The sequence below is a fragment of the Zonotrichia albicollis genome, chromosome 3 (genome assembly GCF_047830755.1).
Source record: "Zonotrichia albicollis isolate bZonAlb1 chromosome 3, bZonAlb1.hap1, whole genome shotgun sequence".
Lineage (NCBI taxonomy): Eukaryota > Metazoa > Chordata > Aves > Passeriformes > Passerellidae > Zonotrichia > Zonotrichia albicollis.
In genome coordinates, this window is record NC_133821.1 from 93,879,136 (window position 1) to 93,901,289 (window position 22,154).

The 22,154-nt window shown below is 36.9% G+C and overlaps 1 protein-coding gene across 21 annotated transcripts in view; it reads left to right on the top strand.

The window, feature by feature from the left end:
* The window catches only part of MYT1L (myelin transcription factor 1 like), a 309,881-nt gene that overhangs the window by 168,121 nt on the left and 119,606 nt on the right, over nucleotides 1-22,154 (top strand). For all 21 annotated transcript variants that reach the window (XM_026793576.2, XM_074538141.1, XM_074538140.1 and 18 more), the window contains 3 exons: nucleotides 12,355-12,409; nucleotides 12,592-12,625; nucleotides 12,926-12,988. In XM_026793576.2, coding sequence (XP_026649377.2) covers nucleotides 12,355-12,409; nucleotides 12,592-12,625; nucleotides 12,926-12,988 — 152 coding nt within the window. Of the gene's footprint in view, nucleotides 1-12,354; nucleotides 12,410-12,591; nucleotides 12,626-12,925; nucleotides 12,989-22,154 lie in introns of those variants that run through there.

Below are 22,154 nucleotides of genomic sequence, written 5' to 3' on the forward strand. Positions count from 1 at the left end.
CACTACAGTTAGCTTAATCAAAACCTTAAACACGAGTTCTTTCATTTTAATAATGCTTATTTTGTGTTGTGCTTTGGTCTTTTTCGTTCAAAAATGGTTATAGGTGTCTTCAATAATTCTTAGTCTGAGTCAGTGCCAGTGAAAATCATACTGTTTTCTACACTGGAAGCAATACTCGATGAACAAACCTTAGCATGTGTATTAGTTGTGATATATTTTTGAGTTTGGGATACAAGAAATGAGATTTTCAAATCTGGTATCCTGTTTTTTAAGAGCACAAATTGCATATGTCATATTGCATTTTTAAGAACACAAATTGCATACTCACTAATATCAATTTGTGGATGTGGGGACTGGCTTACATAAAAGCTTGCTGAGGGCATTTTATATAATAAAATATCTGTGTATGCTTCTCAGTATGACAGTACTAAATATTTTTAAATGGCTTTTTCTGTTTTCTCCTTGTATTCAGAAAAATATGTATTTTTATACATTCCTTATTTAAAGGGTGAGTAAGTCAAAGATAAACCAGCAGTCTCTTCAGTTACAGACTTAGATAATGTAGGTAAGTTTGGAGGGGTGAAACCTAATCCAGTTTGAAAAAAATTCACAAGATGCACATGCCAACATTGTATTTTTAATTCAGAAGCCCCTCGTTGAGGGAGGACAATGTGAGCCTATGGCAGATTTGGAAGTGAAATTTCCCAAGCAAAATATGGAAGTTGAAGCCTTTCCCCTCTTATTTTTCATAATGATCTTTCGGTTTACAGCTTTTAAGAGCTGTAACTCTCACAACTCTGCTTCTGGCTGAACCGTGGGACCAAGTCAGTCACTTTATGTTTCTGCTGAGCTGTTGATTTTTTCCAAGCAGTTTCCCAGGCACAGCTCTGGGAGGTTGTTCCCCATCAGAGGCCCTTTAGGCCTGACCTAAATGTAGGTGATTCAAAGCAACAAGGAGGTTGAAACACAGCATGATTGTGATTACAGTCATTAGTACATTCAAAGATAAAACTAAAACTCTAAAGAGTTATGACCACTTTGGCCTGAATTTCAGTGAATGTACTTTAGCTTTTTGTTGTGTGGTGTTATTTCTGCATTGGTGATAGGTAGTACACTGCATACTCCTCAGTATTGGTGCAGGCCCCGTATTTGGCTTGTTCTTTATTCTTTAGGGATTTTAATGATAAGTCAAAGATGTGTAGTGCGAATACATTGAATGAGAGTTACAGAAAAGACTCCTACAGCCCTTCCTTGGTAGGTACATTTAAGCTCATAAAATTGGTGCTTCAATAAAGATAGATGCAAAAATATTGGACAAATAGAAATATGGAAACCTTCATTAGGTTGCTGTGCCCAAAAGTGTTTATATACTATATATACTTTTAAGATGCATATTAAGTAAAGGTGTTTCTCGGTTTTGATGCTTGTCCAGAACACAGGCTTCCATGAAATTAGACTTTGATGTTAAATCCTAGGAGTTAAATGTAAACCTGTCTTTTGGAGCACATTACACCTCAGGACTTGCACATGAACAGTGTGTGCAAGAACAAGTTATGCACGTGTGCCAAGGATGGAAGCAGACTGTTTTACAGAGACTGTACATCTTGCATGTACATCTTGCACATCTTCCCTAACCTAGTGGGTTTTAAGCCTAGCAGTGGAAGTGTAGAACATTTTGTGTTACTTGTGACCCCCGTGTCTGTGAAATCTAACTCTGTATTTCAGTAAGTCTTATTGGGTTCCTGATTTCTAAAATTTAAATATTTTATTACATTTTTTTCTTTTAAAGCACTCTTCTTACCAATTTTCTTCTATAATACTATGAAAAATCTAGGTCTGCCATAAGCTAAATTATTTTTCTGTCTTTGTTCTTGTACAAAATATAACAAATTGCCATGTTTCAAATTTAGAATTAAAAAAATAACCTTTCTTATGCCTTATATCTGTCATTTTCAAACACATTGTGTTTGGGAACAGGATTTTAGAGGAAAACAAATCATGCCATATTCAACAACTTGAAGAGAAGCAAGGCTGCTGCCGATCCCTGTCCCTGAGTTCCACCAGGAGCAAGGCTGAGGATTCATTTACAGCAAGCACACAAAGCACGTGTGTGCACTACATGTGCCTGGACATAAATACATAGCTGCTCACACAGATTCTAGAGGGACACTCAGAGAACTCATGTGAACACAAACATCATGCACACAACCACACACTCATCCAGACAGAAGGAGCAAGCCACATCTTTTATATCATTCTAAGTGCAACTATGACTTTTGGAAAAAAATACTATAACGTCTTAATTTTTATGGATGTAACATGTAACACCGATTTCAAGAATTTCTGGAATAAATTCAGTGAATTTGGTGCAAATTTTGTTCAGAATCACCAACAATACAGAAAATAATCTTCAAGAAATTTCATTTTATGAAGTTACTAAAGATTTAAGTTGCTTGTCATCCCCACTTGAAAGTAGCATCTTCCAACAGAAATATGCTTCTTCTATTCATGACAAGGAAATTACAGTTCTTTTAAGAACAAATTATTTCTCTCTGTTTTTTGTTTGATTCTTACTATAAATTTAACATTCAGCTTTAATCTGTGCTGCTTCTGAGTGCTTTGCTGACTGCACAGGATAAATATGTACGCCTATTTTTCCTTCTGTTATATTTAATTTCTTATTAGGAGGCCTTCGAACCACAGACTGCTTTCTTTCAGTGTCTGCATCTAATGCAAGGAAATGTGAATTCTTGTTTAAGCCTATCTGTGTCGGATCTCAAGATCTCAGTCCTGAGATGCTGAGCCTCCGAGACCCTGGGGGAGGCTCGGGACTCCTGGAATGTTGCCAGAAGTGTCTGGTAGCTGGACTTTAACCCTACACAGGAGACGACAAGGATGAGGGCTTCACCGGGGTGAAGGGTGGAAAGATTAGCTAATTAGAGGGTAAGAAACAGGGTTTAGGATTTATGTACAGGGGGGTTTAGAGGAGTAAGATGGAGGAATTGGGGTGTGTCCTGCCCTCCTTCTTCTTCCTCCTCTCCTCCATCTTTTTTGGCCACGGTGGCACCTTTGGATTGGTTATTACTAAGAGTACACCGAGCTATAAGAATAGATGGTATTGGGGAAAAATGATAAATATTGTATACGTAACTAGGGGTATAAAGATACGTGGCGGTCCGTGGGACGGCACAGTGTGCCCATGGCTGACTGCTGAGCGGATCTTTGTTAGGCTGAAAGAACATCTTTTAGATAAACAATTAATAAACATAAAACCAGAAAGAAGAACTGAAGCCTCTTCTCGTCCTTCAACACGCGGGCTGCCCCAAGGCCACCTCGGGCCTTTCCAGGCCCCTCAAACAGCCGAGATAAACCGGACATATCTGTATAACCAAAATATGAGTTGAAACAGGAACTTGAAAGCCTCTAAGGCAGTTATTTTTTCTTCTCATGTGAAAAATACATAACTCCACAGTAAGAAATGCTTATAAATGGGGGGGATGCACATGACATAAAGCTACTGATACTTCACTATTGGAAAGTCCTGTCAGCATGTGCTGACCTTCACCACCCTGATCCTTCACAGATCAAGTGGCCTGGCACAGGACCACCATCAATGACTGGTAATGGTGCAATTTGAGTTGCTCAGCTGTATGGATGTATTCTGGATGTGTTTTTCCCAATGGAAATTCTGGTTCATGTCCCAAAGCCCATTCACTGAGCATATCCAAAGTAACTTCATGGAGCCAGACTGACGAGTGGATATCTTTGCTCCTAAGAAAGGGCTAAAGATCCAATGCTGTTTCTTCTTACCTCTTTTTTCCATACTACTTTCTCATTCTTCATATCTAAGATAAAAGGAGGTAATAAGAGAAAGATGCTCAAATTACCTCTGTGCTCTTTGGGTCTTTTCCACTCTAATCTGAGGCCAGTGAGAAATACTTGAAAGGGTTCTCTGCTTCCTGCGAGGTTGCTTCATTGAACCCCAAATGTATTTCCCCATTAAAAAAAAAAATGGTTATATATGAGGAACTTGTGAGTTTAACCAGAATTCTGCTTATTCTGGCCTGTATTTACAGATTTGTCTGCAGCTTGCACTGTTCATCTGAAAATGGAGGGATTGGATTCCCTCTGTGCATCACAGCAGGAGTATGACTCTTACTGAAAGTTTCAGAATAAGTTCTGAGGATATATTCTCCTATTGTTCTGCAAGAAGGACTCTCCTTGATATTAATAAAAGCTTTGTGTTCATCACAAGTGGAAGAGAGCAAGGGATTAATTTATATTCTAGTCATTAGTTTGCCCACGTGCCTATTTGTTCACTTTGTGTTATGTACCCTCAACTTGTAACTTTTATCTTTGCAGAGTTCCCCTGGAACTCTGCTCTGGTTGTATGCTGGTATTTTCCTAAGGGGAAGATTCAATTACAGTAGTTCTTATATAAAGTTCGCCTTTTCCTGAAAGGGTGCTCTAAAATATTTGAACTAAATTTCAGGTGTCCATCTGAATGCATCTGGGTTTGTGGAGGAAAGAGTCTGAAAGGAGAGGAAACTGGCTTTCCATTCTGCCTAATTTTTCCTTAAAACACTCCAGCATCTTCTTAGAGTAACTTTCTATCCTGCAGTTTTGTGCCTCTTTTGTCTTGCAGATCTTAAAATATGAAACAAGCAGCTTAAATGTATTGGGGAGAATCAGACAGGTTTCTGTCAAAATCACAATCTTGAATTTTACTGTACTCTGTTAATAACAGTAATAGACGATATTTAATCAAGATGATTGAAATATTAAGAACTGATTTTAAAGAACTGACTATGCAAATATCGTCATAATGAGACTCTGTCAAAAGCCTTGTTAAAAATGAGGCAAATGCTATCAACCACTCTCCCTTCACCCACAAGTACACACATTTTAGCCTAGAATGCAACTAATTAAAAAAAAAAAAAAAAAAGAACAGTAGGGCATAAATTGCGGTTCAGATATTGTTATTGATTCAGGTTTTGTCTGCCTAGGGGAGAGGAAGACCTGCTGAAGCAGATAGTGTTATACAACAGAGATATTTGGGGGCCATTGAAATAATTGATAAATGTCCCAGTTACCAGGTAGCTTAAACAGTGTCTCACAAAATATGTCCAGTTTATAAAAACATATTCAGATTACTAGGAGTCATAATTGAGAAATTAGTTTATTTTGGAATACAAAGACATGTTTGAAAAGAGGTTATGTTACAATTTGGATTTGCCTATTATTTTCTGAGGAGAGCAATAAAAGGTCAGTTTGCAGTTTTTTTAGCAAGACTGCACAAAATACTTACGTAGTATGGGATACATTGCTTACATAAACTATTAATCAGGTCGTATTTCTTTGATTATAGATGTAGGGCCTTTTAAATGTGAGAAATACATTTGACATAATTTGTTTTGTTCCTTGAGACACTAGGTTTAAAAAAACATTATTTTAATCCTTTAATTTTTCTTTCACACAGAAGAAATATAATTTTCTTTTAGTTATAAAAAGAGATACTGAGAAAACTTTTGTGATTAAAATAGTGAAGAAATCTTACCTGCAGAAATTTGCATCTTGCATCATAGGGGATGAAAATCTGCCTTTACTGAGTAACTTGAGTAACATGGAGATAAATTTTAAACTGCAATCTTTTAATGTAATAAACTCATTAGGTTTTCAGGAAGTCATATTTTCTCCAAACATTTTACTTTTGTCACATTATGAGTATCTGCAATATTGCTGCTTAGGGAAAAGCAATATTTCTAACAATTTAAGAAACATTCTTGATTGACCATAACAATTATGCAGTAATTCTAATATTTGACAGTCATTTCCATGTATTTTTGAGGTCACAGATGATCATCTACAGAATCACAAATGAGTAACGTTGGAAGGGACCATAGTGGGGCATCTGGTCCAACCTCCCTGCTTAACCAGGGTCACCCTAGAGCACATGGCACAGGATTGTGTCCAGATGGTACTTGAATATCTTCAGTGAGGGACATTCCACAGCCTCTCTGGGCAATCTGTTCCAGTTCTCAGTCACCCACATACTAAAGAAGTTCTTCCTCATGTTCAGGTGGAACTTCCTGAGCATCACTAAGTCTTGTCCTATTGCTGGGCACCACTGACCAGAGCCTGTAAACATCCTCTGACACCCTCCCTTCAGATACCAGCAGACATTGACGAGGTCCCCTCTCAGCCATCTCTTTTCTAGGCAGAACAGGCCCAGCTCCCTCAGCCTTCCTGTGCAAGAGAGATGCTCAAGTCCCTTAATCATTTTTGTTGTCTTCCTCTGGACACTCTCCAGGAGCTCCATGTCTGTCTCATCCTGAGGGACCCAGAACTTTCTACAGTATAGACAGTGAATGCTTTGCCTCAGTAAAAACTGGACATCTTTTGAGAGTGTTTGAGAATCAAATTTTTGGATTTGAAGAAATACAAGTAAGAAAAAAACCTAGGAAAGAAGAATTTTAGAAGTCCAGATCTATGGCCCTTAGCTCTTTTGTGGCTTTTTAGACTTCTGATACATCATGGCTAGAGAGAAACCATAATAATTCACTAAGAAAGTGTTGGCTGATTTGGAAATTTAGGAACTTGGGACTGAACCTTGCAGTCACCATGCCTCTATCTAGAAATACAGATACCTTCAGAATTTTAACTCGAAGAATAATTTTCAGGAGTACCTGCCCCTAAGGGAAGAAAATGCTGACCTACTTCCCCTCAAGGGAGCAAAAGTCACAATTTGTCCTGGAAAGGAGGCCAAATCTCTTGATCATTTACATGAGAGAAAGTCCAGATGGTAAATATGTGACTGTATCTAGAGACAGGGAGAGTGGTGCTGGTTGCAAAACTTCTAGGAGTTCAGGTAGCTCTATGGTGAGACTCAATGCCTTAAATCCTTTAAAAAACTGAAGACTCCAACAGGTTGTCCAGCAAGCCAACAGATAAGGTCCTGTTGAAAACTTGCTCTGTGTTCTTAGAAGTTCCTGACCATATTTGAATAATTCAGTGGTTTTCTGGAAGATTAATGCAGCCTTAAAGGCTGAGCAGCTTCGGATCACATTCTGCTCTTCAGCTGCAGCAGTGCAGAAGTTGGTTGTGCTCATCTGGTTGTCCAAATCCACTTCACTGTTACTGACTGGCAGACTGTGATCTGATGTCTGTCGAGCATGGCCCACAAGTGTTCATACATGCAGGCGCCTGGAACCATGTTCTTCAGATGGATCAAATCTGCCAAATGACGCAGGCCACCATATGTAATTGGCCTGTCTCCAGCATAGTTTATCATTCTGTTAATTTCTCTATTATTTGCATATCTCAGTAGCGTATAATTTTCCAGAGTACTGATGAAGATACTGAATATTGTAGGGGTAAATGTATGCCTGTAGGATTATATTAGAAAGGGTCTTGTTAAATATATATTTTTTGTTTGTTTTTACAATTAGTTTTGTATAAAAATGACTTTTATACAAAGTAATTTTTCTGGAAAAATATTTTAATACAGATTTTTCTTTTCTGGAGAAATATTTGCTAACTGTGATAAATGTGTTGATTTTAGGATGCACTTACTGTCTGAACGCTCAGCAAGAGAAAGCAAAATGTTTCAAAGGTTTCTAAGGATATGATATCCTAGCATAGCTACCTTTACTGACAACTTTTAGAGTATTCTCAAAGAGCAGTGTCAAGTCGTTTTGATTACAGATTTTCCACGATGATGTGTTGACTAGTGCTAATTAGGTCATCATCTTGTATCCCATATTGCTTTTGTATGACAATACTAAGGGTCAGCACCAGGAATATTAACTTAGTGAGCCTCACCATCTCCTCAGCAATTAGTAAAGGTTAATTTTAAAAGTTCCAAATAAATTTTTTTCAGAATATTTTTTTTTCAGTTTTTTCTCATTCCCCAAGTAACAGCAATGTATTGAAGACCTATTAGCCTATGTTTATTTTGGGGGGTAAATGTTGTCTGAGACTTTGATTTTAAAATGAAAAATACTGACAAATATCTCTTTTTAAAAATTTTTCTTGTTGATTACTATTACTACATTTTCAAATAATTATAATAATCATCAAATCTCTTTTATTAACGAATTCTTCTCTTATGAATATGTACCTTTTCTGTTTTTAACGTTTAATGAAATACTTTCACCTGCTCCTAACTGTAGTCAGTTTATTTTATAAGATTGTCTTCTTCTCATTTTGTCTCATTATTATTTCCAGCTTTCAAATACTGACAACTTAAAAGCACCTTGTGTTTCTGTGTGTGTAGTAGTAGTTACTGGTATAAGATTCTGTACGGTGAGATGTAACAAGTCTTATTGCCTGCATGCAGGTGACCACACAGACTTTTTGTTTTGTTTTGTTTTACTCAGAAAATTTGTATTTAGTATAGCATCTTGTGATTTATTTGTGAGAGCACTATAGCTATTCATGTCTTGTTTCTCTAAATCTTTGGTAACATGAATGCATATAATGGTGGTACAGAGTTCCCAGATCTACCTCTCCCTGCCCATTGTCCTAAGTAAGACACATTCAAATATTTGGTTCTTTTAAATTCTAATTATCAGATTTAATTTCTACTTAGACCTCTTTTATCTTTTCCTTCTGGGAATTGAGAATTGTAGAATCGCAGAATGGCCTGGGTTGAAGGGGACCTTAAAGATCATCTAGTTCCAACCTCCCTGATTTTGCAGGGAATATTCCACTAGACCTGGTTGCTCAGAGCTTGCTCAGCCTGGCCTTGAACACTGAGGGGATGGGCATACACAACTTCTCTGGGCAGCCTCTTCCTCCCAGTGTCTCACTACCTTCATGGAATATCTTTCTGATACTCATTCTAAACCTGCTCTGAGGTTGAAACCATTCTTTCTTAGCCTGTCACTACATACCCTGTGTAAAATATCCCTCTCCATCTGTCTTATTGGCTCCATTCAGGTACTGGAAGGCCACAATTAGGTTACCCTGAAGCCTTCTCTTCTCCAGACTTAGCAAACCAAATTCTTTCAGCTTTTTCTTGTAGGAGAGATACTCCACTCTAATCAGCTTAGACCTTTCCATTTTCATTTCTAGAGCTTCTCTTTGAAGAAACGTTAACATTTTCTTCTGTTCCTATTCCTGATGCCTTTCTCTTTGCTTTGATATGTAATATTAGATGCCAGGCTAAGGCTAACCCTAACCAGCATGTCCTCCATGTCCACAAGTTTTTTTCTGGAGCAGAGGCTAAGAAAGAGCTGAGCTACAGAGCTGTACATGTACATGTACAGAGGTCATGAATGAAGTAGAACTACTAAGGTGGACTCCTTGTGAGACCAAAGTCTGCATTTCCTTTTGCTGCATGTGAAAGTGGTGAGGAAGTCCATGTTTGTGTGAGATTGATGGTCTCGGTATCAGAATTATATTCCTGGCCATGGAAGTGCCAGGGGTGCCACTGAGGACTGCCAATGGCAGGCTGCCAGATGACTGTACTTTTGCAGAACCAATGCAAATCTTACTAGAATTACAGGAAGTAGCTTACTCCTAGCATCCAGCATGTAATTCATGGAGAAATGTAGGCTGAAGTTTTGATATGACTGACAAAGATCTGTAAGCAAGCATATAAATATCGAGGTAAAGCAAAATTCAATTGACTAAATATAGACATCTATCATCATTTGATGTGTCCTAGAGCATCGAAGACTTGCATTAGCATATATGAGAGGGCATCTAGGTCACAAAAATGGCAAGTCAATTTATGCTTTTCTGGAGTAGCAGCAAACTAGGTAGGATGCACAACAAAATTTATAATTGCATTGTGTGCCAGCAGCTTTTATAATGTTTTTATTTCTTTGACCTGCTTCTGGATATAGATTGTGTGGATCTTACAGGGGCTTTTCCAGCTTCGTGATTTCTTCTGTGATTGTCAGTATAGTTAAAAGTGCTCTATACTACCCTCAGTGTTTTTGAAGTGCTTACTTTGGTTTAGAAAGACAGATAAATCTGTTTTGTAGTTTGTCCCTTATAAGTGTACACAGACTATCATAATAACTGGGGCAGCATTTCCAGGTTAAGATCATAATAGTTCTTTCAGCAGGTTTTTCAGTATTGACAAATGAAGCTAGATAATGTTTTTCAAACATTTTAAAAACATACTAGTCTGAAGATCAAGTAACTTCACTTCTGGTCTCCTGTCAAGTCCTTACACATTCAAGACTTATAGAATAATACAGTGCACTATTTTCTTATTATCAAAAAGAAAACAATATTATCATCTAGTAAATAATTTTTATATTCCAGAGATGCTGTTGTGTGCTTTGATATGTTAGCTTTAAAAGCTTCAAATGCCTCTCAAGTCATTGGAACTAAGAAACTGATTAGGATCTGAACTCAAGGGGTAGGATAGATACTGTGGGTGGGTAATGTTTAAGATTCAGTTTAGGTGCCTATAGGAGATATCTACAGGCATGCCAAGTGTCTCATGCAATAGTTGATGGAGAGCTGGACAGCAAAGACAGAGGTGCCTAACACTGATTTTATCCAGCTGGAGTAGCTTCATGGAGCTGATCAGAGGAGTTGGTCCTCAGGCTCCAGTGGCTGCATTAACCTGGGGATAAATTCAGTTGTCTAAGCATAGGCAGTTAGTGCTGATGCCAGAGGAATCTGAAACTTCTGCACGGGGTTGGTAGATACAACAAAGGATAGGCCTGTACCTTTCCGTACTTTTTTGGACTGGCAGTTGAGGGTTTGATGGAATACCTTGTGGGATCTCAGAGAGCATGATTGGTTGATGAAGATGGAAGCTTATGCTCCAAATGTATCTGCACTCAGCCAAATATTAAATTAATATGAAAATGAAATTCTTAATTTTAAAATTAAACCCACTCAAAGTTATGCAGAAGACTGACCTGAAGCCCCCTAAAAGTGTCTGGTGCTCTATTAGCTTTCATAATATCAATCTATTTAAATTACCCCTTTAGTGTGGAATATAGCACACTACCAGGAATCAGATGATGACTGCTGAGAAACAGAACTACATCAGTAGCAAAGAATCTTGTGAGAGTGACACTTTCTTTTTACCAAATCCCTGCCACCTACAAATTTTGTTGAGGTGATTCTTTCCTCCTGCTGTTACATGTTGAGAGAGCTCTTTAAAAACACTCCTTGATTTGTTCTTTCCTAGTTACTTCCCAAATTGTTTGTGTTAAGGTACTGACCAAAGAAATTTAGGTGATTAAAGGGTTAGCTGCAAGTCACTTGGACCCTTTTCCATGTTTTTGCATGAGATATATGACATTCTTACCAGATATCAATCCAAGGATATTGCTATAAAGGGGGTGATTGATTTTTTTCCCCTGGGGGAACTAGAGCTCCATGGTCTATTTCTGTGCTTCCTGACCTTTACAGTATCATCACTATGTATGAAGCACTGGAGATCCATCTTGCTATCTTGTTCTTCTACAGCCAAAGGAGCTGGTGATACAGATACTGCATATATTTTCCCTTACTCAGTCTCTCAACATAGTTCAGTGCAATTTGCTTCTGTTGAAAAAAATCCTGAACTCTAGCTAGCCTATTTAGTTTACCTTTTAAAATCTGGTGACAATTGTGCATGTAAAATCAGAAGAAACTACATGGCCCTACATTAATAACTATAAGATGGTTATACTATTACTATAAGATGGTGATACGTTCAAAGATCTAATCTGTAGGCTTGCCCTGTCTGGTAAACATGTAAGATTTCTATGTATTTGTTACAGCACAGAAAACTACACTGGATTGGCAAGCTGTTTGTAAAATGAAGATAAAGATCTAGTCATGTAGCAAATGAGCCCATTCCTGAAACTTGTAAAACACAACTAAACTATGAAACGTGCTGGCAAAGATTGTAATGCCATATTAAATAACATGAAATATTTGAAGGTCTAATGGTGAATCTTCATCTCCTTTTCAGTCATTATTACTTCCTCTATTTCCCACTGTAAAGGCTTTGGTTAGAAAACAACCTGTGGTGTGTGACCCCTTGACTTTAGTTTTAAATTATATAGAAATCTATTAAATCCTTGTTTTGGAATATTTGGGAGTAATGGGTTTATGTCAGAAAAATCCCCTTGAAAAGAGGAAACAGTGCTTAGTTGCACACAATTTGCTATGAAAGCAGGGCACAAAAACTGTTTAAAGCATAAATTACTGTGTTTTCTGTTTTTATATAAACACAAAGATCCTAAAAATCCCCTGTAAGGAGAACTTTCCCTTGCAGGATAAAATGGAATTAAAATAGTGTCAATAAATCGTGTGAGAGACTGTATCAGTCTGTGCATTGATAGTCTGTGCATGCAGGATAAGAACATTGACTGCCTGCTAATCTATTCCCAGATGGAGGTGGATGCAGACGAGAAGCGCCATCGCACACGCTCCAAAGGTGTTCGAGGTATGTCTCTTGCTTCAGTAAATCACTCAAGGCCCCTGCTCAGGGTGACCTTCATCCTCCAGAATCTCTTTGCACGATTCATTCTGACCCTTGCTTTTACACAACCTTTCTGGTAATTTTCTGTTGAAGAGGGGTACTTGTAATAGGTGATAAATTTTTATATGTTTTCCATCTCTCTGCAGTTCCCGTGGAACCAGCCATACAAGAGCTGTTCAGGTTAGTGCTCTGAGTGTAAAATGTATCCCCATTAGCAATTTAGAAAATTCATGCCTTTTAATGGGTATAATGCACTTTCAAGTTCATTGGTGGTTTGCTCATGCCCTGCTGCACTGATGAAATTAATTCCCTCGAGACTTGCTAATAAAAAGCATCCCCTCTTTTTTTTTCCCCTTCAGTTATTTGATTTCTCTTTCTGTCTTGGTTGCCCTCCATCTCTGTAATACCTAGTCTGCCTGCTTTTATTATAATCTTTCTGCAGCACACCAACACCTATATAATTAATTCTCTCTTTTGCAGCTGTCCCACGCCTGGCTGTGATGGCAGTGGTCATGTTAGTGGCAAATATGCAAGACACAGAAGGTAATATCTGTAATTTTTCATAATTTAGTGAAGAGATTTGGTAAACAAGTTATCTGGCATGACCTTGATAAACCAAACAATGATAGAAATCAGCAGTTACATATTCTAGAAGCCATTTAGAATCAGGGTTATTTTTTCTTTCTGAATGTCACAAAATTTAACTCACATTTTTGCTGAGGAGACTTGCTCTTATTGTCAATCTTCTCTCAATTTTTTCACACAGTTCTCTTGCTTATATGTTGCAAATTAAAATTTGGTCCCACTTATCTTTTGGCACTCATGTTCATGTTATTTAATGTGTTTCATAGCTGAATGAAAAAGAGTTTCTGAGTATTTTAAGTTCAATGATCAGGTTAGATTCAAAGCAAAGCTTAAGAGAAATCAATGATAATAAGACTTCAGGGTTCAAATGTTATACTGTATTATAAATACCATTACTTCAGTTTCTAGACTATGAAATGTGGAGACATCTCCTTAAAAAAAAATTCCAGCTGTTTATGATTAATAGTATACAAGGTAGCATATGTTACACATACTGCATGTGCTTCAAATTAATTTAAACCTCAATCTTTACATTTCTGTGTCTGCAAGGTCAGTGTTCAGTTGTGTTGTACATCTGTCTAAACATTTCTTTCGTAAATCATTTGTCCATGAATTTTTTGTGCAATATTTTTAAAATTTAACAGCTCTAGAATACATGTATTTTTCTCTCATTGCTGTGCATTTCATTTGACATATTTTATACAGCAGCATTTTGTAGGAGATAAAATGGCTGATGTTTAGGCCATCTCTTTTCTGAATTGAGGGAAGTTTTCAAACCAGTGTTAAATTATCCTGAAACTCTAGGGTTTTTTTCATTCTTGATTTTTCAGCTTATAAAGCACTTGTGGTATTTATAAGAGTAGATATCTCACACCAAATCTGATTACTGTATGAAATGGGCATATGGGGTCTAGGAATTAAATTCAAATTATATATTTTGGGGTTAAGGCATTCATTTGAAATATGAAAAGATACTGGACAGTGCCACTCAGTACACTCATGTTCCTTTTTTCTTATCAGTGAATGAAGCTTGGGGACAAGTCCAGAAAACACTTTCGAAATTAGACCAAGAACAGTGATATTAGAATTACTTTGAATTACATCTAAACTGTATAAATCATAAAATAGTTATTCACCTTTATTTTCTTAATCTTTTCTTCATTCATAAGAGCAATAACATTTCTGTTACTATTTGAAGGCTTTGGTTAGATTGGAACACTGATTTAGGAAAAGTATCCAAAATAATTATTTTTAAATTCAGTTGTGACTTCTCATTTCAAGCCATGGTTTTCTTTTGTCTGTTTTCTTTATGGAAATGCAAGCCTCACAAGTAATTAAAAAATGGCACTCAATCCTTTTTTTTTGCTCAGAAATTCCATGACCTGTCAGCAGTTAAGGGATATGATTATAATGGCCTTTCTAGTTACAAGATTATAGGTACATACATTTCCTTACACTTCATGGAATTTCTGTGCAGATATCAAAAACATACAGAAAGAAACTCTTTAGCTTAAAAAATTCTGACTTTTCTTCTGAATTGCTCTAATTTTGTGTTAGAGTTAGTGTCTGTGTTTGTGTAAGATCACCCTTTTGGGGAAAGAGGAAGCAATGAATGTGAGGTTTGAAAAGATTACATGCAGTTTTGAGATGTTAATTCCATATTTTGCTTTCTTGACATGATTCTGGTATGTCAGTACACGAACAGACTGAATCTCAGAACTGTTAATTAAATGAAATTTTGGGCAGATGCGATAAGAATAAAAATTGGAAATACATCAAAAATTCCTTTTTTTTTTCCTACAAAAGAATTTGTTAGGCTTTTATGTTTTCTTGTCACCATGATTGCCAATCCACTAATCAAAATATATTTAACCAATATATGTGCTATTTAATGTAAAAACACAGAGTTCTTTGTTGAGGTTTACAATGTACCTTTATCTAATATTTCTGTTTTCTAGAAGAGAAGCACTATTTATTCACAACCAACACTTACTACATTTACCTTTTTGAAAGAATTTGAAGGAATTTTCCTCTTTTTTTCTGTTTTGCTATATGGGTGGGAAAGACCCTCAAACATTTCTTCCAAGGAAATCAGACTGTCTTAAAAATTTGATGTGTTCAGGGAATTGCATATCTCAGCTGATGCCTAACAATTCCGTTTAGACCTACGGAGCATTTTAATGAGGTTAAGACCTTTTCATTCATGATATCAGACCAGCTCATTATTAGGAATGAAATGCATATGCTTCCACTAGATGTAGTAAGAACGCTCCAAAATGCTATTTCTTCTAAAATGTCTTGAAGTCTCTGGAATTCCAGTGGGTTTTTTTGGGGGGGGAGTTGGTTGGTTTGCTGATTTTTAGGGTTTTTTTAGTTATTATTGTAATTTTATCTTTGAGAATGTGAAAACTCATCCTCAGGTAGTACATTAAGCTTGAACTGAAATAAACAGATCCTTTCACATTTTCTGATAGATTCAGGGGATGAAATGTTGTTCAGCTGATAAAATATTAGATAAAAGTTAGAGGAGGATTTTACCATAGGTTTTTTCCTTGTTTGTATTTTTAATTAGGAAAGAGCTTCAATGTAGGTTTACTAAGGGAACAAACAGACTTTCTATGCCAGTGATGTTTTGAGGTGTATAAAAACACGGGACTGGAACTAGGTAGTCTAACAGTGGTAAGAGCTTGTTGTATCATTTCCATCTCCTTGATGTTTATCTTTGTGTCAAATCTTAGTTGGAAGGGAAGAAAAACCTTACATGACTTGGTTGGTAGCTTCCTCCTGGGTCTTAAGTTCAGTGACTGATGTTGGCTTGTTGGCTGGACATGCTAATAGACAGCTTAGATGGACAAGTTTCTCTAAAGGGCACTTTAGGGCAAAATGCTGGCATCTCTAAAATTAGTGTGGTGAAAGCACCTCTGTCCAGTGGCTGCATGGAAAGGTCAGAAGAATTAACATCCCAGTTGGGCACTGGGGAGTGCCCAAAGTTGGATAGTGTGCCTGCCTTACTAGAGCAGACGCTTTTTTGTGTGTGTTTTAGTAATACCTGGAAACCTGAAGCTAACATGGACCCTCTAGAGCTGTCCATGACACACAGCATGAGGCAATGCCTCAAGGTTAGAGTTTACACAGATACCTCTTGTTTATGTTTCAAAGCGCCTGAGGCCAAATGAACTGAAAAACAAAACAAAAACAAAGGTTGTGAAAGATCTGAATGCAAGATATAAATAAGTAAATAAAAAAAGCCATAAACATGTTCAGATAGTGGTGGAGACAAGAGAAGAATTCAAATGTTAGGATGAAAATCAGAGCATCTCCTGGGCGATGCCTCAGATGCAGGTTGTTTTAGTCCCTTGGTAGCTGTTCAGGCCCATTGTGCATAGCAGCATAACAATGAACACTGCTCTTATACCTTCAGTACTGTGAATTGATTTTGAACAATAAGCTTGGTCCAGATCCTTGCATACTTTCAGCTGTGAATAATCCATCTGTATATAGAGCAGTGAGTCTAACCAGACCAGGAGGGTGTTCCCACACCTGTGTTTTCAGGATGCCTTTTGACTAAGCATCTGAAGAAGAGCATAGATTCAAGTGTTCTTTCACTGCAATTAGAAGAAACTTTGCCAGTTTCATTAATCAACTTCAGAGGCAACAGGAATCACATTCTATGTATAAAAATACAAAGTAAAAGTGAGTCCAGTTTCTGGTCTGTTCTGCAGGTGCAAATCTTTTTGTTACTCTGGAGTAATTGAGTACAAACTGTGTTATTTACTGAGTAGATGTGAATGATGGTTCCAGAAATATTGCATTTTACTTTGTTGCTCTCTGTTTAGCACCTTTATAAAACAATGTCATAAACCAAATAGGTGCCAATGATTTGCCATATAAGTAGGTATGTAGACTCATCATAAAAATCCTAACTAGATTCCATTAAAAAATGCTGATTGCATACAGTCACTTATTTTAAAGCTTCTTAACAAAATAGTTTGTTGTTTTTTTGGTTTTTTTTCTCAAGTAACAAAAGCAATTAGATTCTGTAATGGATTCATCACTTGCTAACTGCCACGTTTCTAACATAACAATCTAACAAATAATATTCCACATATAACATATATTCTAACATACTATTCTAACAAATATGAGACTTAAAAAAATCTTAAGGTGGTAGCATGGGACTATGTATAGTGCCATGGATTCATTTAGATTCTTCTAGGGCTTACAAGAGTGTATATTTGAAAACAGATACAGCCATTGTATAGAAGTGAAAGCAAACCAATTGTGGTCTGAAAAAAATTGCATAAAATATCACTGAAGAATGTTAAGACCAAATGATAAACCCTTCATATTTAAAATGGAAATACTGATATAGCTTTTACTATATCATTAATTTCTATTTGATTACTGAAAATAAGAATTCAGATTAAATAAACCAACTTAAACATTTCATCTGCCAGGGAATTTTTCATGCCCTTTCTTCAGGTCATATTTTATTTGTAAAGGATTTCATTAATTACTGACACAATGTCTTGCAAAAAAAAAAGGCTAGTCTCAAAACCAAAGAGGAATCATAAAACGATGTGCATATCTGTAAAGTATAAATTGTCCCTAACTTTATAGAATACATTGCATTTTAATTTTCTTCCAAATTTCATGATAATGCCAGTTCTTTATTGTTTTACTAGGCTGTCTCTGGTTTATTACATGATACAGTTAGAATTATTTTGACTATCTTTTAATTTTTAGGCATGAGATTTGTCGCTTCATATAACAATTTGCATTTATAAATACCTTAGAGTTTAGCATTGCTATTTTGATTAGGAAAAAACAAAACAAGTACCACTGTATTGCCTTGACATTATATACTGTATTTTAGTCTACATATTCTAACAGAGCGAGTTAAATACTTCAGGCCCCCGAACTTTGAAATTAAAAGGCTCAAATATCTCTCTGTTATTAAAAAATTATTGAATTTCTGTGCCTTGTTGTGCCATATTTCTTATTCAAATTTTTTCATTCCATATACCTTTTCACCCACCAGTTTGATTGCCATGGCTGCAGCCGTGGGTGAATAATTGCCTGTCTTCACAGGAGCATGTTCTGGAGCTAAAGTCGAGTGCTTGCTTCCTGATGTATGCCTCATTTGGATTCTGCCGACAGCCTAGGGGCTGTATTATTCATGCCTTGACAGATAGCACTCACTAAAAGCATTGGAACAGGGCCAGGTACTGGCAGAGAGATAGTGGAGCATTGCAACTTGCAACCGAGAGAAGCATCTATAATACAAAAAAGAGAAATCCTCATACCTTCCTTTTGCTGGTCTCACTTTGATGGAGAATTCATTTGCATCAAAATAAAATACCCTAAAAATAAATACATTTTTTCTAAACCACGCTTCAAAGTTTAACACAATTTTCCACATTTAATTGCAAAGCTGATTTTAATTAGTAAGGCCCTGCTTGTGAAAAATGAAGATTCACTTGGGTGAGTGTAACACATTGCAGTGTCTGCTGAATGCTCTAATTAATGTATGGCTGCTGTACAACAGGGTGCACTGTGGGATATTTATGAAAAATTCTGTGCACGCAGCCAGTCTATCTGTGTTTTAGCTCTTGAATCACAAAAATAAATAACTTTTCCCCCTTTATTCTTTATGAGACATCATTGTGCATGCCATCACCCTATCCATAAACTTTATGGCATGCCTGTCCTTTTTACTATTTGTCAAAGATACTATAAATCAGAAGCTAGGACATACATATTTTAACATTAATTTGATGGCAGAGCATGGTTGCATGCTGTGCAGAACCAGAGGTCCACTGATGCTTTTGTGCTAAAGCCTAACCACAGAACAGTGAGGTCCTTGCTGTTGCTTGCTTTCATGATACTGTGAAAAATCCCACAGGATGCTGGATAGATAGAGAAATGTGTATTCCTTTATCTCTCAGCTGATAGTCAACTTTATTATAGTGTTTTTAATGATAAAATGATTCGCTGGATACTTACCTGAGGAACTATTCTGACGCTGTCTGTGAAATTTAATTCCATTTTCTTTAACAGCAATATTTGCTAAAGACCGTGATAAATACCAACAATAATATTATAAATATATTTTGTATGAAGTAATTCACTGTTCAGGGTTTATAAAAAATGTTAATAGATGGAGCTTCATTGCTTTGTTAAATCCAGCTAAAGAGATATAAGCAAGCAAGTAAATAAGTGCAAGAGCATGGGGATTTTCAAACAGAACACTGCAAACAATAAATAATTGTGCTGACAGAGAATCCATAATGTATTAGAGGTCTGTATTGGCTGCTGTCTGGATTCAGCAATAAATCCTTTGTCTGATGGTTGACTAATGATTAGAAAGGTACAAAGCTTAGTCTAAACCATCGAACAGCTATCAATTGCAGCTAGCAATTGGTGTGAGGCTCTGCATGCTAGTGGCTATTGTGTAGAGGTCACTGCACAAAGGAACCTCAGCTCAATTAGTCCTACCAGCATCTGGACTGGGAGTAGCTGATGAATAGCAACAAGTTGCAGGGCCTGCAAGTACTAGTAGTGCTAGCCTCATAAAGGCAGGGGAAAGGGAGTAGCATGGAGAGTGCTGGCCCAACTGTGCAGCAGCAGCAGCCATCAGATTTAGGATGTGCTTTCTGCAGTGGGTGCCCTGGCTTGTGTGTTGCTGAGATTATATACTCCTTTTCTTTCAAATGGAAGGTGCTGAGCATATTTCTCATGCAGCAGTCCCCTTGCAGCCATGGGGGCTTCTGTGGGTGTATCTGTCTGGAGATGTCCCTGTCAGCCACAAAATAAACCGTGCAGAAAGTATCAGAAAGAAAATTAAAAAAAAAAAAAACAAAAGAACAAAATATCCAATAGTACTGGGCATATAATTTCCCCAGCAAGATCGTGGAAGGAGCTGTAGACATTTTTCCTTTGCCTATGGGAAATTTATTTGGTTGGCCTGGTAGATTTGCTGAGTACATTGTGTTCTCTTAGGAGAGAAATAAATAATTTGAGGTTGAATAACTCGTGCTTCTCATTGTGGAAAAGAGTATCTACAGAGTTGATTAGCACATGGTAGACAAGACATTTCATCTGACTATGCCTCTGTTTCCTCATTTGTAAACAGCCAGCAAATTTTAGGCATCTAGTAAAGACAGAAGCATGTATGGGAAATTATTGCAAATGTAGTAAAAAGACAAAAGTCTGGCTCTGATGTTTATCTGATATTTAAATAAAGATCTGTTGAATGGTCCTTGATGTCAGAGAAAGTCTAACTTTTTTCAGTGCTTTTTTGATCAAAATGTTTTTCTGGATCCTAGAGCAAAATTAACTGATTTGTCATGATAGGACAATTTTATGTTTAGAATCTAGTTTAGTTTCCAGATGTCATAATTTGTCAATTATTTCTACATTATTTCTTTAAAAATATTGATTCTGAGGTTTGGAAAGCTGGAGATATTTAGGAAAATATTTTTATTAATATATCTTCTAGTGAAAATGCAGTGACAGTTTTTAATTTAAGACTAAACCAGAAAAGCCACAAGCAAGGTAATGCACTGACTTTAGAGTACGATGAATCTGCCTACATACTCCTTCCTGCAGCTCTGAGCAGCAGCCATAGCTACTGTGCATTGAAAAATGGCCTGTGCATTGGAGCATCCTGAGTCAGAATTTTAGAGACAGGAGAATTTACTGGTGAATACTGGCAGCTGGATGGACAGGGAACCCATCTTATTTCTTGCTCCAGTGTCCACATAAACACAAATAACATAGGGTTTGAAAATGTTCTATCTGTAGGTGGCACCCATGCTTATCAGGACAGGGTTTCCCTGCTCTTTTTTTCTCCATCTCAGTGTAAATTATCTGAACTCTGTGAGAACCATCAAAAAGGAGGTAGGATAAATTATATATGTAATACATAAATAAAATTATAGCTATCTTTTATTTCAAATTTTCATATTTTATGAGATCAAGCACCTCAGATATTACCTGAGCTAGCAAAAGAAAATGAAGAACATAAGAAACCAACTCAAATATGAAGGAGGCCTAAAAATACACCATGATTTGTCTTTAAAGACTTCTGCTGAGGTTTTTCAATAAGTTGAGACAGCCCTTTCAAAGGCATCACTTCTTATTAGTGGTTGATATGAAGTACTGCTTCTAGTGGTGTCAGCTCAGGACAGGGAAAGGAGAGGTAGTCCTGAGCGTTTTTGATGGCAAAAATAAATCTAAATAAATGCTTCCACTAAAATAAAAGTTCCCAGGGGATAGATAGCTCCTGAGGACATCTTCAGCACTCTACAGCCTAGGACACTGTAAACAGTGATAACTTCAACCAGGTGACTGGACCTACAAAGTTGGTTATCTGGCTATTCACCTGAATCACCTTCCCTAGGAAATCCTAAAGCTTACTGGTGGCATGCAAAGGGATAGCAGAACCTAGTGTCGTTTTGTTATTTGCAAGAACTAGTAGTGTCATGCTGTAAGTATCCATGGAAGAGTGTGGCAGGGGTTTAATGCCTAAGAGAAAATACTCCTGTGACTGAAATTAGGGCTGTGTCTCAAATCCATGAATTATGATAAAATTGGAAATACTATAAAATATACTGAGATAGGAGAGGATATGATTGGCTTTAAATGACAATAACAGTCATTAGAAAAAAAAAGTTTTTTTACCTTCAATTCCCTGTGACTGGGGCAAATTTCTCTACCATCACAGTTTTTATATAAAGCAGTGGACAGGCCACTGAATTAGATGCACAAGTAGTGGATGAATGCTTTCTATTCAGCTGATTCTTGTGGAAGAAATTCACCAAAGATATACACCTGCTGCTGTTTTTCACCCTCCTAATGTCTCTAGGAGAAAATCTCACTTGATGAATGGGGAATGGGTGTTTGGAAAAAAAGGCTAGAGCTAAAAGCTTGCATGCATTCAACTTCTGCCTTAAGTCCAAAGGGTGCTCTCTCATCAATGCTCTCTTGTTTTGTGTCCAGCTCTGAAGTCACAGAAGAGCTGTACTTTAAACATTTGTGTTGTCCAAATCAAGAGTCACAGAATTGTTGAGGTTGGATGAAGACCTTTGAGATAATTGTGTGCAGCCATTAACTCAGCAAT